Source organism: Halichoerus grypus, chromosome 8 (assembly GCF_964656455.1).
Source record: "Halichoerus grypus chromosome 8, mHalGry1.hap1.1, whole genome shotgun sequence".
NCBI lineage: Eukaryota > Metazoa > Chordata > Mammalia > Carnivora > Phocidae > Halichoerus > Halichoerus grypus.
The window spans coordinates 57,528,612-57,544,653 of NC_135719.1; the positions used below are offsets into that span (position 1 = coordinate 57,528,612).

The following is a 16,042-nucleotide window of genomic DNA, read 5'->3' on the forward strand; positions in this document are numbered from 1 at the left end:
TGTCATACAATTAGAGAATTTAGTTTAGCGGAACAGTTAAGAATGTCATGTAAATTTGTGTAAATTTATCAGATATTTAAAACATTCTTGCAAGTATTTCATTTTATTACCTCAACATTTTTCCCTTTCCCTGAACCTTTATTCTGATGCTTAGAAATTGTTTTACTTCATCTAAATTATAAGTAAAGCTTTGGAGGCGGTATAGCCAAGGGTATTACTGTTTTACACGGGTTAAAACTGTTAAACAGGCTGATCCTTATTATAGAAAGCTTCCGGGGAAGGTAGTGCTGCCCTCCCAGCAGATGTTCTAAAACTGTTGATCTCCCCCCCCGCCCCCCCGCCCCCTCCTTTTTTCATAAGGAGTATTTTGGGAACATGCTAAAGGCAGTGTGTTGATGTTTTAGTGACAAAAGCTAGATTTCTGTCAGCAGCTTTCATTAAGGTTAGCTTTTAGCCTGTGCCCTCATCATGTGCCATAGATTTAGTTTTGGATTAGCAAGTGCTAATCCACATGGAAATGATCTCTATGATCCACATATGTTTAGCAATCTGATTACATTTTCAAATGTACCTTTTACCTCCTCTTGTTATCCTTAATTTTAAGAGATGTGAACAAATTAATAACATTTGTGTATTTCCTGGTCAGTTTAACTTCTAACCAGGTAGTCTATGAAAGCCTAGTTCCCCAAGGCAAGCTCAAAGAATCTAGAAATCTCCTATCTCGCCTCAATTCTTAGGACAGGGCCCTTTGTGTGCACAGTTCTCACGAATTAAAGAACTTGACTAACTTGAGAAACATAATAAAACGTCTCCCCAAAAGGTAATTGTTCATTTCAGGGCACTTTTTGGAGATGTTTTTAAGCCAGTGCTGCATCTGATGGGGGGCAGGGAAGGTAAGAGCCGTCCCCAAATGTGGGGCTTAGCACCCGGAGATGCCTCCAGTCAGGCTGATAGATCTCCGAAGTGGGAATAGTCAGTTTTCCCTCCACAGGGCCTCGGCGTGCGAGGGAAGGAGGGGGATGGGCAGGGGCCATCAGGGGAAAAGTCTCCGGCCTTTCCACGTCTCTCAACACCATCCCTCCCCCACCCCCGCCTCCTCCTTCCCCGAATCCTAAACAAGCCGGCGGGAGAGGGGCCCCGGGGGCAGCCTGGGCTGCGAGCCTCGGCCTTTGTGGTTCTGTCCTCGACGGTGGCGGGCAGGCAGAGGGGGCGGGGCCGCGGGCCGAAGACCCTCAGCCGGGGCTTGACCCCCAGGTGCATTGTCCGGCGGGGCCCGCCCCTCCCCGCGGGGCAGCGACAGGGTCGCCACGGGGCCCCCCTCCTGGCGTCTCCCTCCGCCGGCCGCACCGACCTCGCGGTCCCCAGACCAGGGGCCAGATGTAGAAAGTAGTCCCCAGGCCGGCAGCGGCGGCGCTGTCCACTCCGCCGCCCCCGCCCCCTCCAGCCGCCGCCTCACTCCGCCCCCAGGCCGGACTCTCGGGCCCCCCGCCTCCTGCGAGCGGGTGTCCGTGCGCCGGCCTCGCCGCGACCACAGAGACCCGCCGCCGGCCGCGCCGAGCCACACCACGCCGGAGCCCGAGAGGGAAGCCCAGGCTGCGCGCGTCCAGCAGCGGCGTGGGGAGCACCCGGAGGCGGGGGCCGGCAGACGGACAGCGGCTACGGGGCGGCCGGGGAGCATGCCCGCGCAGCCCCGCTGAATGGCGCCTTGTCTGCGACCCCTCGCCCGGCTGCGGCCGCCAGGGATGCTGCTCCGCGCGCTCCAGCTCCTGCTGCTCCTCGGCTCAGGTCCAGGTGGGCGCGCTTTCTTCTGCGTTTCTTGTGCTCCTGTGGGGTTTGAGCCGGCGCGAGTGGGCTGGGGAAAGAGGAAACCGCGGGGGGGGGGGGTGTTGGGGGGACGGCGAGGTCCTCCGCGGTGCGCTGACCACCGGACCCTGCCCCCTCCCTGCAGCCACTCCGGAGCCGCTGCTAGGCGCGGGCGGCCCGGGGGCTCTGCGGGGGCGCGGGCAGAGCTGTGGGCGCCTCTCCCGGCACACGCCCCTCCTCGCTGCGCTCCCGGAGCCGCAGGCTGCAGGGCCGTGGCGCCCGCTGCCCACTCTTACCCCTTTCTCCTCGCGCCATTGTCCGGGCTCCGACCGCGTCCTCGCCTCCGCGGCCAGCCCCAGCTCCCCGCCGCCGGCCCGGTCGCCGGCTTGCCCGCCGGGGCCGCCGCGGCGCACGTGGCTTTATTTATATTGTTTCCTTAGTGGCAGCCTGGCCACGCAGGGGGCGCCGCGGTTTCTCGCGGCTTCCCCTTTTTGCAGTGGGGGTTTCCCCCACGTTTTAGGGCAGGGGAGAGAATAGGTGAACTCAGCGGCCAGGGCAGCACTTCTAGGGCCCCCATTTTCCCAGATCCAAACCAAGAGAGGAGGAGGGAGGGGTGGAATTGGAGACAAGATGGGTTGGAAGGTGCGTGGCCGATTTGTGCTGGGTGGGGGGGAGGGGAGGAAGGTACCGGGAGCTGAGAAGGCAGGTATAATCCTATAAATAGGATTCCCCCCCTCCCCCGCCCAGCCAGGTATTTTGGGGCAGGGCCCGAGATGTGTACCAATGTGAAGATCACTCCATACTCCAGGTTAACCTTGTACAAACTTGGATGAACTGATTTTTCTCATTTGCGTCTGCGTTGGTTTATCCTCAAAGAGATAAAAAGTGTAAAGTGGATGTGATGATTGCGGGGGGGCGAGGAGGAGAAATGTTCAGGAGAATGGGTTATTTTATTTATTTACAGGTTACAAACCCCGGACTTGCATCTTTTCTGGAGGAGTTAGTTTTCTGTTAGCATGAGAAAAGGATCAAAGTCAGATGTGACTCGGAAACACAATGGGCGCCTTCCGGAGTGGTCCTCGCAGCGCGGGGCTGTTAGGGTCGCTCGCGTCGCCCAGGGCATATATTAGAAGTCCGCAGCCCGAGGGTGGGAGCGTGACTAGTGTGTGAGGTTTCCGAGGACCTGCCTTGATGAGAAACAGATCAGTCCCGGGAATTTGTAATCATGTATTCAGAACATCATAAGGAAGATGAAATGTTCCCAAACTTCTCTAACACTCCCCAATCAGTATGCCAGACTTTAGCTGGCCTTTGCGCAGAATGCAGGAGGTGACAGGGTATTAGGCGGTCATGGGATGCTTTCTCCTGGCAAGGACGGGGGCGATGTGTATGCTTAGGATAAAACCTTTCCTTTGCTCTGATAAAATGTATATTGTTCGATTAAGCAATCTCCTATCCCTATTAGACAGTAAGGACCAATTAGTCACGCACTTTCTTCCAGCAGTTGGTAGTTCGAAAGAGAAAGAGAGAGAGAGAAAGGAAAGAAAGAAGAAATAAAAGTTTTCTAATCCGATCACCCACTGAGTACAATCAGCAAGAGTTACCAGCGTTTCAAAGCCTACTGTTTGTCCGTTAAATACCTATCTTACTCTGCAGAAATTAAGTAAAATGGATCTCTTTCGAGGAGAGGAGACAGAGTCCTTGCTGTAAAAGGACAGATATAAAAATGCAAACTTGTAATTTGTCACAAGAGATAAATGCACTTCCCAAAGGAGTAGGTGCCAAGGGGTCCAAAACACTTCAAGGGACAAGGAAATAAACTTGCTTGTTCACAGAGTTGGAGTTTTGCTAATGATTTCTTGTAAAATTAGACTTTTACGACTTACTCTGCTCAAGATCTTTTTGACAAGCTTGTAAAAGTAGCAAACAGCTTGTGCTCATGAGTTTTCCTGATGATTTTGATACTCTAGCAAGGAGCTTGAGAACAGGATTATTACAAGGCATAGAAGATTATGAAATCTTCCCTTTGCTTTTAGAGTAGGTGTTGTAAAAGATGATTTTTCTGATTTGTTGAAAAGGTTTGCTGAACTTAGATTGGTTTGTTAAGGTGTTTATCAGTTAACTAATATGTTTGTTAAACTTTGTCATGTTACACCCTGAATATGTTTTACAATTACGTGTTAAAGAAATGATTTTATATCTGTAATTCTGGATATGCCCCCCCTTTTTTTTCCTTATAGGAGTGTGGTGCTTTAGTGAACTGTTTTTTATAAAAGAACCACAGGATGTAACTGTCACAAGAAAGGACCCAATCATTTTAGATTGCCAGGCTCATGGAGAAGTTCCTATTAAGGTCACATGGTTGAAAAATGGAGCAAAAGTGTCTGAAAATAAACGGATCCAGGTTCTGTCTAATGGCTCTTTATACATCAGTGAAGCGGAAGGCAAGCGAGGAGAGCAGTCTGATGAAGGATTTTATCAGTGCTTGGCAATGAACAAATATGGAGCCATTCTTAGTCAAAAAGCGCATCTTACCTTGTCAAGTAAGTGTTTAAATTCTTCATTGTTTGACACTTTTCATTGCTACATTTTGATGATTTTGTGATTCACTATGTGCTAACCCTAAAAATCACACAAACATTAAGAATTTTCCTGGAGATAATAGCTGATGCTAACTAAGGCGTGCAGAAAAATCTGAGAAAAAAATATAAGTTTGAATAAGTGATTGAGAATGAAAGTCAAGTTAGTTTTAGAACACCTAAACCTGTAGAAGTGGCTTTCTATAAATTTACAAGTGTTTCACACTATGAAAAGAGTTGGGTGTAAAAGTTTGGCTAATACAACGAAAGCTCTAAAATCTCATCTTTCATAAATTAATAATTAAAATTTAAAAGTCACAAGCAAATCTTTCTGCTTTGTAGATGGCCCTTGAGTGCTAAATCTTTCTTAAAGCCCAATCTTCCATTTCTCTGAGAGCTTTAAGATCACTCATGTTGCTTTTTAATTGTAGAGAGGGCATTGGTCAGTAACTCTCAAGCCTTTGAAGTATTCCTAGTCTTTTTCTGCTGGGAGAGAAAGAGGTTAAGGCCATTTCCATATTATGCCTAATGGATTTAAAACAGATCTACCCCCTTTATTCCAGTTGTCATAAAGTCTGCTGTCTAATGATTTCCTTTGTATTAACAGCCCTGTCAGATCAGCCATTTGTCCAAGTGATCCAGTGCTTGGTGGTTGACCTGATAACTGTTGAGTGTAAAGATGGGCCTAGGATGAATGGGGAACTCCTTGTTTCCACTGAGGCTTTCCACCTCTTTGGGGGATCAAACGTGCAACACTCAAGATGACAATAGACAATGTAAATCTTAAAACAATGACAACTGTATTTTAAAAATAGTTTTTATAAGTATTGTAGCTGCATTCTTTTATTAATCTGCAAAAGATAGATTTTGTGCTTTACTGACAAATTGATCATTTACAGGATGAACAATAGGAAGAGGGAGCTCTTGAGATAAAGCATAATCTTTAGGAAATAGTTTCTTCAGGGTCTACACAGTTGAAATTTAGAAAGCTACTGGCAGGGATTTTCTAGGTGACTTTAACTATTTTAACACTGTATGACCATATTTATGCCACCATCATATTAGTAATTTATTTTATTTGTGCAGTAATGATTAATTATAGAAAATTATCCAAGCAAAGATACTTTTATATTGAAATATATCAGAAAGGTAGAAAAGTTCCCAGTTCTAACCTCCCCCCCCCCAAGAATAGCAAAAACCTGAGAAAATTTCTGATAAACGTTTTTGTTTGTCGTAATCACTGGCCAATAATCATTTTGTTGTTGTTGACTAACGGTTTTTCTGTGCTGTTTTCAAGATAGTGTGCTCTGTTCGTTTATTTTTTTGTGTAACATAAAGTTGTTGTATAGAGTTGTAATTTTGTCACCTTTTCAGGGTTGTGGAAGGTGTTTCATACCCAGGAACTGTAGCTTGTAGTTCTTTGCTGGAGAGGAGAGGAGCAGGATAGAAAGGTGGAGGAGGGCGGATGGGCCTTGAAAGGATGAAGCATTTATCATGACCACACATTATTTCCAGGACCTCCTTAGTAGCCTGACAAAATTCTAAGGCACTCAGAAATGCCTTGAAAACACACAGAGCTTTAAAGTCAGTATAGGATAATAAGTGTTATTAACAGTGAAACAAATGTTAGTATTGGCTTTTTAAAATATCTTTAGATTTTTTAACTGTGTAAAAATTATGGATAATAAATATTAGATGTGAATAGTTCTGAAAGCTGTTGTGAGGTAGTTTTCATATAATGAGTATCAAAAACTTTCTAGTGAAACTGTGTAGAACATTGCTGTTAAATGTCAACTGTACTCAGTTATAGGGACCACACTTTTCATAAGCACACGTTTTTTTTAACTCTGTGGAGATATTTTGCTAGGAAATTACATTCAGTATTATAGATCTAAAATGAATGCATAGTGGTTTTAAATTTTTCTTTAGAAATATGAGACTTCTTAGAGGTTCTGAATTGACAAAGTTAGTTTGGATATTTAAAGAGCAATGTCCAGTGATGTAGGCTCAGATGACTTTATCTTATGTCCGGGGTAAAGATGTTATACATATTAAACAGGAAGAGAATAGGCATTAAGTGGACATTCTGTTTTGCTTAAAAAAAAAAAAAAAGCTTGGTCTCTACTACTTATTGATAGCAGCAGGGTGCAACTATGTTCTTTTTATTTTCTGATCAAAGATTTGTCAGCAAGCATATCTTTTGGTTCAAAAGTGTAAGAGTACAGCATCTGAAAATCTAAAACTTTAATCTGTGCAAGTTTTAGATTTTTAACACATATAGGCAATCAAGTCTTGGTTTCTAAACTTAGGAACTAGAAGCTGAAAGTTGCACTCTAGGCAAGAATTCCATTATTCATGTGTAAATTAGGAATTCACAGGGTTAAAAGGTTAGAAACTGGCCAGGATGAGGTTTACCCTTGTGATAAAGAGCAGATGACCCTCATTCATTGGCCAAAGCTTTCATGTAGCTCTTCCTGCAAAGTTAGTTATTGCCATGAATTGTTCTTGAGGAATGCAGAAATTCAAATGTGAACAGGCCTTTCCTTAAGTGTCACTATGGAGTCTTATCTCCCAAGCACATCAGAGCTGGCTGCAGGGACAGGGTTCCTCCCCAAAGGCCTGGAGGCTTTGCTTTCCTGTTGTTCATCCGAGCACAAAAGAATTTGTCTAACTTAGTTTTTCTAAGGTATCCCATTTTTAAAGGAAAGTTTAGGGTTAAATTAATATTTAGGTTTTTTTTTTAAAAAGGTAATCCTTTTTGTTGATAAGCATTTTAGCCGTTTTACATTTTCATGAAATTAGAATAGAAAGGAGAGTATGTGGGAGGCCCTTTTTCTAGTTGTATACAATAGTAAGAACAGAAGATTAAGCCGTTTCCTATAAATTGCAATATTTTTAGCTTTTGGCAAATCGAATTTTCACTTTCACAGGCGCTAAGTCTTCACTATGTAAATAATTTAATTTAAATATTTTAGGAATAAGAAATAATCCATGGACATTTTGATGTTTCTTGCGTTCTTAACATTAAGATAAATTTCATAGGAAAGCATTAGTGTGGTAAAATGGTCTCATATTTCAACAAGTTTAAATTAAGATAAGAGACGTTTGAGAGAAGTAAAGGAGGAGGCGGGTTGTGTTCTGTGATGTGTAAAAGACTGGCTGTAAGCGAGTGATTGAACAGGAAGCTAGTTGTTTATTTCCTTTCCATAAAAGGTGGAAATTGAAGTCTTAGGATACAGGGAAAGAACATAAAGCCAGCTTATATTTCTAGGTATTTCAGGACTGTTCACTTGGGTGAAAAATCATTCTCTAAGCGAGCATTTGTTAGCCGGAAGACCATAGTATTGTAACTTTATGATGTTCCCCCCCCCAAAATTTTGAAGTTAGTTTTTGCATGTGTAAAGTTGGGGGGGAGCGGGGGAGGTGGTCTGTATCTATAACTTTACATAGGAATAGTAATTCCCTTTAAAAGGATGTAGTTTAAATGGAGATGAAACTTGAGGGCTTTTGTTGTTGTAGTTAGATTAATAAAAAACTGTTCTATGAGTGTGGTTTCTATTTTAAGGAGTAATACATAATTATAGCCCAAAATGAGTTAAAATATATTGAGAACATTTAATGACTCATGTTAAAAAAAAAAAGGTGGGTGGTTGAAAAGAGAAAGAACTATGAGACTATTAGCCTAAATTTAGAATTTTATTAGTGATCTAGGACCCAAGATGGGCAAGATTTTGCTACAGTGTCACTTTTTATTGAGATTTATAGATGCTGTAAAGGGGAACACCTCTTACATGTGTGCATATTCACTTCAGGCTGCTAACAGTTACCTGCCCTAATTCAACAGTTGTAACACAAAAGTAAAAGTCATTTGATTTCAGAAAAATAACGACAGAACTGAGGTATTTAGAGAGACCCATCTGCCAACACTGTAGATAAGGTTCAGATGATGCTTTCTGGGATCCAAGAAAAATCATCTTTAAAGAGAAGAGGTTATGGTTCAAGAGTACATGTTTAACTTAAAAATTGACCATCTTAAAATTGCTTAAGTCAGGGAAGTAAAAGCACATAGAGTTCTACAGGCTTATATACAATGACACTTGGTTCTTTAAGTCTGTCTACTTAAAAGGTTTATCAGGTACCTGATAATCTCTGGGTAATGGAACCAGTTTTTCCCACGTTGCACTTGATTAGTGAGGATCATTTCTCATCTTCAGAAACCTGTAACACTATCTCACTGTTTTTCAAAGTTGTTGGATTTTTAATTTTATAACCAAGCAGGATCCACTGAGGGGTAGAATTATAATTTGCTTTAAGATGTATATAAATGTGTTTATTTTATTTTTGTTCAGCTTCTTAATGGAATTTTGAAAGGGCATTTGGTATGGCCCTCTTTTGTCAACTATCTCTGATTATTCTAAAGAAAGGGTCTCACTCTCAGCACTTGTTTGCCAAGGGATTTGTTGTCATTGCTCCTGAGTTTAACAGCTGGGCCTATTGATGGAGTCCAGAGTAATTTAAAAGACTAGCAAAAAAACCAAAATACAAAACCCCCCAAAATCCCCCCCAAAACAAATCTTTTAAGCAGGACTTTAAGTTGAAGCACTATTTCAATTAATAAATAAATAAATACATTTGAGGTTACTTTTTTGAGACCCCTAATAGCCCTGACTACAATTTTGAGAGAGAATTTTTATTTCTCATAGGCAGATTCGCTCAGTTAGGATGGATTACTTTCAGCTTTTAAATTGGCAATGACTATGTGAAAAATAATCAATAATGTTAGGCATTTTGTTGAGGATCATACTTGAATTTTTTTTAAAGTTTTATTTATTTATTTGACAGAGACAGTGAGAGAGGGAACACAAGCAGGGGAAGTGGGAGAGGGAGAAGCAGGCTCCCTGCTGAGCAGGGAGCCTGAAGTGGGGGCTCGGGGCTCGATCCCAGGACCTTGGGATCATGACCTGAGCCGAAGGTAGATGCTTAACGACTGAGCCACCCAGGCGACCCTCATACTTGAATTTTAAGAACAGCTGTGATTATTGAGATGTCTTAAGAGAAAACCTAAAAATTATACCCCAGATTTTCACTTTCAGTCAGGACTATTTTAATACTTCTGAATGTCCAGACTCTTCAGTAAAACATTTTTTAAGCTCATCATTTAAATTTGGTAAATAAGAGAGGAAGAAGAAGACACAGTTGTAGTCATTGAAGTAATTAATGTTGGCAGTTGCTTTAACATGGTAATCTGCACAGAGCAAGCTCACAGTCGGCAATTGACAATGGTGATGTGCAAAAAAGGTAAAAATGTACTAAATTACCTTCAGTGGCTATAATTCTGCAGCCAAGTGAATCCCTCTAGGGATATGTATTGTAGAGGATGAAGGTGTCATCCTCACAAAGGTCTCTGACACTAATCTGACAAATACTTTCCTGACTTTTACATTCCTTGTTTTTTTCTTTTTTCAACCTCTGGTTCTCAGAAACTGCGTTTGATGAGTGTTAAAAGCCAAATTCTTATAGGCTGAGCAGAAGGGATGAATTAAAAATGTTTGTTTTTTCTGTTTCTGGAGGGTTTGTCCTTTTCTCATGTTTATGTATACGCTTTTTTTTTTAAATAGCTTTAGCATTTGTGGCTAGATTAATCAAGTGACTGTTGGAGAACACAGTCATTGTTCAGGGTTCTGGTTTCAAATTTGTGTCCTCACTGGGCTTATTTCCTAGGACTGACGGAAAGGAAATTTTCTTTCTTTCTCTCTCTTTCTAGTAGGCTCCATGCCCAGCCTAATGAGGGGCTTGAACTCACAACCCTGAGCTGAGATCAAGAGTCAGACGCTTAACCAACTGAGCCATCCAAGCACCCCAGGGAAATTTTCTTTTAAAAATTTACTTTATGATGATGAGCACTGGGTCTTATATGCAACTAATGAATCATTGAACACTACACCAAAAACTAATGATGTACTATATGTTGGCTAATTGAATTTAAATTTAAAAAAATAGAAAAAAAATTGACTTTATGAAACCATAGGAAATCAGTGACGGTTTTTTTTTTTTTTTTAAATGATGCTGCTTTATATAGACTACTTTCTCTAAATCATATTCTTTGGGAGTAATCCTCCAAAATGGGCTTTTTATTGTTACGATTTTGTAGTCTTTTTAGTAGTACTCAAAATGGATCTCTTTTACTCCACCAACTTAAAAAAAAAAAAGATCCTGTATTTCTACTGTAGGTTACATTTCTCAGGGTTTCTCAGTCTTGGTGCAGTCATCATCTGCGGCTAGATTAATTCTTCATTGTGGACACTGTCTTATGCAGTCTAGGATGTACATCAGCATCCCTGGCCTCTACATACCAGATGCCAGTCCAGTAGCAGGCCTCTCCCCAGTTGTAACAACCAAAAATGTGTTTTTGGAGGCAAAATCACGCCTCCCAGTAGTTGAGAACTGATGTTTCTGAAAGAGGTAGAAAACTTTTTTCCAAGTGATACTGGGCCAGTAGTTTTTTTTTAACTATTTCTGTCTTATGCTTGATAATCTAATTTTTTGGTGTTAACAGTGCTGAATTTGCTGATTGTAGAACTAGTTACTATTTTTTAGTATTGTGAAGGAAGCTTGATTTAAAAAAATGCATCTGGGTCATTGTTTGTCTAAGTGGGAGTGATGTTGCCTCTCCATTCCTTCTTCACACACCTGGTACGTTGAAACCTGCTATTAAGAGTTGACCCTTCTAGGGGCGCCTGGGTGGCTCAGTTGGTTAAGCGGCTGCTTTCGGCTCGGGTTATGATCCCAGGGTCCTGGGATCGAGACCCACGTCTGGCTCCCTGCTCGGTGGAGAGTCTGTGTCTCCTCCCTCTGCCTGCCTCTCTGCCTACTTGTGCTCTCTCTCTATCTCTCTGTCAAATAAATAAATAAAATCTTAAAAAAAAAAAAAAAGGAGTTCACCCTTCTATAGGTCCATTCATTTTGATCTCAGTATTTTTAGATCTTTTCTTGAGGATATCTAGTCAAAGAGTGAAAACAAATTTTATTTAACCCTGTTTACTCAGTGCATTTTATTTTCTTGATGTGATGGATTCCAGTGTTGATAAAGATAGGAGAAATCTCCATGTGTGGTAAGTGGTAAGGAACATCTTTTGTGATGCTCTGCATGGAGACAAGTAAAACTGTATGAGATTAACAGCCCGGAGAATTACATTTGCTGTGTGGTAGGTGGTTCTTGGGGTGAATGGTTAACAGAAATCTTTTCAGCTAATTCAACGGTACCATAGACTTATTTTGGGCAGAAACAACTTAACTTCCTCTAGATAATGATGTAAAAATGGTAGTGTCTTGAGAGGGCATCAAGGGGTAAGTAAAGGGAAAAGAATTAGACACTACAGTATGTTAACTAGCACACACAAAGTTGCAGACAAATTCTGAGTGGTTATTATGAAATACTTGTTTGAGATTACTTAGATCACTTAGTGGTAGTGGGCAGGGATTTCATAGTCTTCTTTCTCACTGTATCGTTCTTTGTGTTTGCTTTCGTTTTGGTTAGCTATTTATGCTAGTAAAAGTTAAGATTGTGCCTATAGGTGGTTGGTCACCTGTTGAGGCCAGGAAGCCAGTGCTGACTCAAGTAGCAGTTGAGCTGGATGAAGGAGAAAACCGGATCTCTTAGAGTGGCTCTAGGACCATGCATGGATGGTGGAACACTTGCACCATGTGTTCTACTCCAAAAAAGTCCTTTGAGTAGAACAAATCATCAGTTAGTTCAAACTAGAAGAGAAAATGCACATTTCCTTATTTTAAGGTAAATAGTAGTTGTGTCAAAACAGAATTTTAATGTTCTTCTTTTCTTATTCTTATAGTCATTTCATAAAGAAATTATGAATTTGACAGGTACCAATATCTGGTAAATATTCTCAGTACTGCTATTTTATTTTATTTTATTTTATTTATTTATTTTACCAAGTTGCTGGGAACTGCAGTGGAAAAGCAGAATGACAAAAGGCAGGAAAACCAGTCATTTATGTCTTCTCCGTTGCTGGTGATTTATATGACTTCAGACAAATCACTTAATCATTCTGATCCCTACCTTGTGTTATCTGTAAAAATGGGTAGCTGGACAAAAAGGAGGGGGGACAGGTGTTGAGCAACACAGTGCCCTTATTTTTGTAATTCGTTATTGTAATTCTACATAAATGGGCAATAAATTATATTTTTTTATAAGACTGAGTCCAATCACACATTGTAAGAGAACCATTTAAGTCACCGAGAAAAAATTAAAATAGCTTGGCCATTATTTATCTTGATACTTTTAAGAATTCATACTCTTGCCATGAATCATAGGGGAATCAAATTTGGTGGGGGGAGTCTTAAACCAATACTGATAATTTGAACTAGTACAATTTTTAAGAGTCAGAAAAATAAGTTACTTTGCCTGGCACTGGGCAGTTCATAATAGCTGTGCTCTCTGAAGGTTGACGTAGTATGTGAGAGGTATAACTTTACAAATGTGTCTAGTTTTGCTAATTAATAGTGTATTCTGATGTTTATTGACTCAGTGTTTAAGCGAAATAGTGCCAATTTCATCTTAACAGATTTTTTGCTAATGTATTAGTATTTTAATAGAAATAGATTATACTGCCTGTCTCCACCCACCACCAATTCCTATTAAGAATGATAAAGTTTAATTCCCCCCCCAGCTTTCAAACTGAGTTAGCTTGAGTCCCTCTGATTGGATTTAAAGTAACTCCAATTAAAATATTGACCTCAAAGTGAACACATAATAGGAAAAAAATGCTTTGATGTTGGTATTGCCATTTTGGTATTTCTTTTTAAAAGAGAGATCACAGCTTTTCTTAAATAATTTTAACAGTTAAATGTATTTACTGTTTTTTTTTACTAAAAAGAATTCACTTTTTGTGTTTGAGAAAGTCACATTTCCATGCTCTGTCTTAGTTAATACTTTTAACATAATTTTAATTGAGGGACCAACCTCAGTAAAGCAGTAAGATTACTAAAAGTTTTACCAAAAGGATTATTAGTTATCCCAGTGATGGAATGATTTCTTCAAAGCCTGCAAGTATCTTTACCAGGATGATTTACCACATTTTTAGAAATCTGTGATAATACATGAAAGATAGTATACAGGCAGAAGAAACTTTGTGAAATTTAAGTGTAATTTTCAGTCCACCAGATGTCAACTTGGAAGCTATGATATTTAGGGAGAGAATTTTATTGCTTAGCAAATGGTACACCGAGAAATTACAAGCTGGTCAATAGAGAAGTGACTGGTTTCTTACAGTAGAATTGACTCTTCTCAGGACAGAAAGAAGCTGACAATCTGAAGTTTTGCCCTGTTAAACAATTTTCGGACGGGGATAACATTAAAAAAAAAATGGAATAAAAGACAAAAAAAAATATTATTTTTCTGCTAATCTCCAAACTTTTAAAGACTTGTTAAAGGGCACCTGGGTGGCTCAGTCATTAAGCGTCTGCCTTCCGCTCAGGTCGTGATCCCGGGGTCCTGAGATCAAGCCCCGCATCAGGCTCCCTGCTCAGCGGGGAGCCTGCTTCTCCCTCTCTCACTCCCCCGTTTGTGTTCCCTCTCTCACTGTGTCTCTCTCTGTCAAAAAAATAAGTAAAAATCTTAAAAAAAAAAAAAAAACAACTTGTTAAGATACTGGCAATGAACATTTTGAAGAGAAACCTTTAAGGTTTTCTGAAACCCGTAGTCAGTAGAGTCCTTGCTCCCTAATTTGACTTGCAGTATCATTTTGGCTTCCTCTAACATGAGTTAAGATCACAACTTGTAGTCTTAGAAGTTTCTATTTTGCAGATAAGGAATATGAAGCTGAAAGGAGATAACTGCCTTGCCCAAGAAGGGCACAGCTACTAGGTCTGGGATTAGAGTTCAAGTTTGCTGATTCTAGTCATGAATTCACAGTGTTTCAGTAAAGATTTTCTCCTGTGTATTGTGTGGAAATGTGTCTTTTTATATTCAAATATATCTCATCTAATCCAGAATTTAGAAAAGAGAATCATAGTGGAACTGACCCTGAGGTTAAAGACATTTCTTTAATTTCTTAATATTTAAAAGCATTACTTTATCATTGTGCAACTCACCCTTTACTTCTGTATTTGTATAAGACTTTGTTGTTGTTGCTGTAGAAAATAGGCAATTTTCAAACAAAATCACTAATGTGTTTCTACTTTAATCTGCCCTGTAACACTTCATGAAGTTTCTTTTCCTGTGTATAACCTCAATGCAGGGAGATAGAGCTCCAGTCCTTTTAGAGGTTCAGCATTTGTTGATATATCTGTACAAATGGAAGTTTGAGCTAAAGCATTGATTTTCAATGTATCTTTAAATAACCTCCAAAGAACAAGGCTCTTTTGTAGTCAAAAGGTTGAGGGGCGCCTGGGTGGCTCAGTCAGTTAAGCTTCTGCCTTCGGCTCAGGTCATGATCCCGGCATCCTGGGATCGAGGGGTGGGTAGGGAGGTGCATTGGCTCTCCACTCAGTGGGGATTCTGCTGCTTCTCCCTCTGCGCCTGCCCCTGCTTGCGCGTGCGCTCTCTCTCTCTCTCTTTGCGCTCTCTCTCAAATAAAATCTTTAAAAAAAAGTTGAGATTTAAATAAATGGTTGACTGTGTGTCATTATTATTATTATTCCTTGGAAAGAGGGGCATAGTGATAGCCTATGTCTAGCATGGAAATTTTTTTAGTAGCAGTTTTATTGAGGTGGAATTCACATACCACAAAAGTTCATCTTTTGAAAGTGTGTAATTCTGTGGGTTTTATGCATCTTTCACCATTATCTAATTTCAGAATATATCCATCACCCCAAAAAGAAACCTTACAGCGCCCAGTTCTCTCTTCACCTATACCCTGGAACCACTAATCTGATTTGTCTCTGTAGATTTGCTTATTCTGGACATATCATAAAAATAGAATTGTACAATATGTGGAGTTTTGTGTCTGGCTTCTTTCACTTAGCATAATGTTTTCAAGTTTCATCCATGTTGTAGCATTTATTAGTACCTCGTCTTCATGGTTGAATAAGATTCCATTGTATGATATACCACATTATCTTTATCTAGTCATCTGTTGATGGATAATTTGATTGTTCCTTCTTTTGGCTATTGTGAATAATTCTGCCGTGAACATTGGTATACAAGTATCTCAGTCCCCGTTTTCACTTCTTTTGGGCATGTGCCTAGGAGTGGAATTGCTAGATCATATGGTAATTCGGCATTTAACCTTTTGGGGAGCCACCTAACTGTTGCTGCAGCATTTTATATTCCCACCAGCAATGTGCAAGGGATTCAGTTTTTCCATGTCCACACCAATGCTTATTATTTCCCTTATTATTAGTATCGCACAGTAAATGTGAAGTGTTACCTCATTGTGGTTTTGATTTGCATCTCCCTAATGACTAATGATCTTTTCATGTACTTACTGGCCATCTGGAGAAATACCTACTACCCATTTTTTTAAATTGGGTTGTTGAATTTTATATTTTTGTTGCATTGTAGGAGTTTTGTTTTTTTCATATTCTGGATATTCATCTTATCAGTCATATGATTTGAAACTATTTTCTCCAATTCTGTATTTTGTCATTTCACTTTCTTGATAATGTCCTTTGATGCACAAAATTTTTAATTTTGATTAAAT

The 16,042-nt window shown here is 40.3% G+C and overlaps 1 protein-coding gene across 1 annotated transcript in view; it reads left to right on the top strand.

Annotated features, from left to right (window-relative positions):
* Positions 1–1,697: 1,697 nt before the first annotated feature.
* Positions 1,698–16,042, top strand: part of PRTG (protogenin) — a 121,607-nt gene continuing 107,262 nt past the window's right edge. Inside the window, exons 1-2 of the mRNA XM_036101615.2 lie at positions 1,698–1,791; positions 4,044–4,346. Of these exons, the coding sequence (XP_035957508.2) occupies positions 1,698–1,791; positions 4,044–4,346 (397 nt within the window). The remainder of the gene's footprint in view (positions 1,792–4,043; positions 4,347–16,042) is intronic.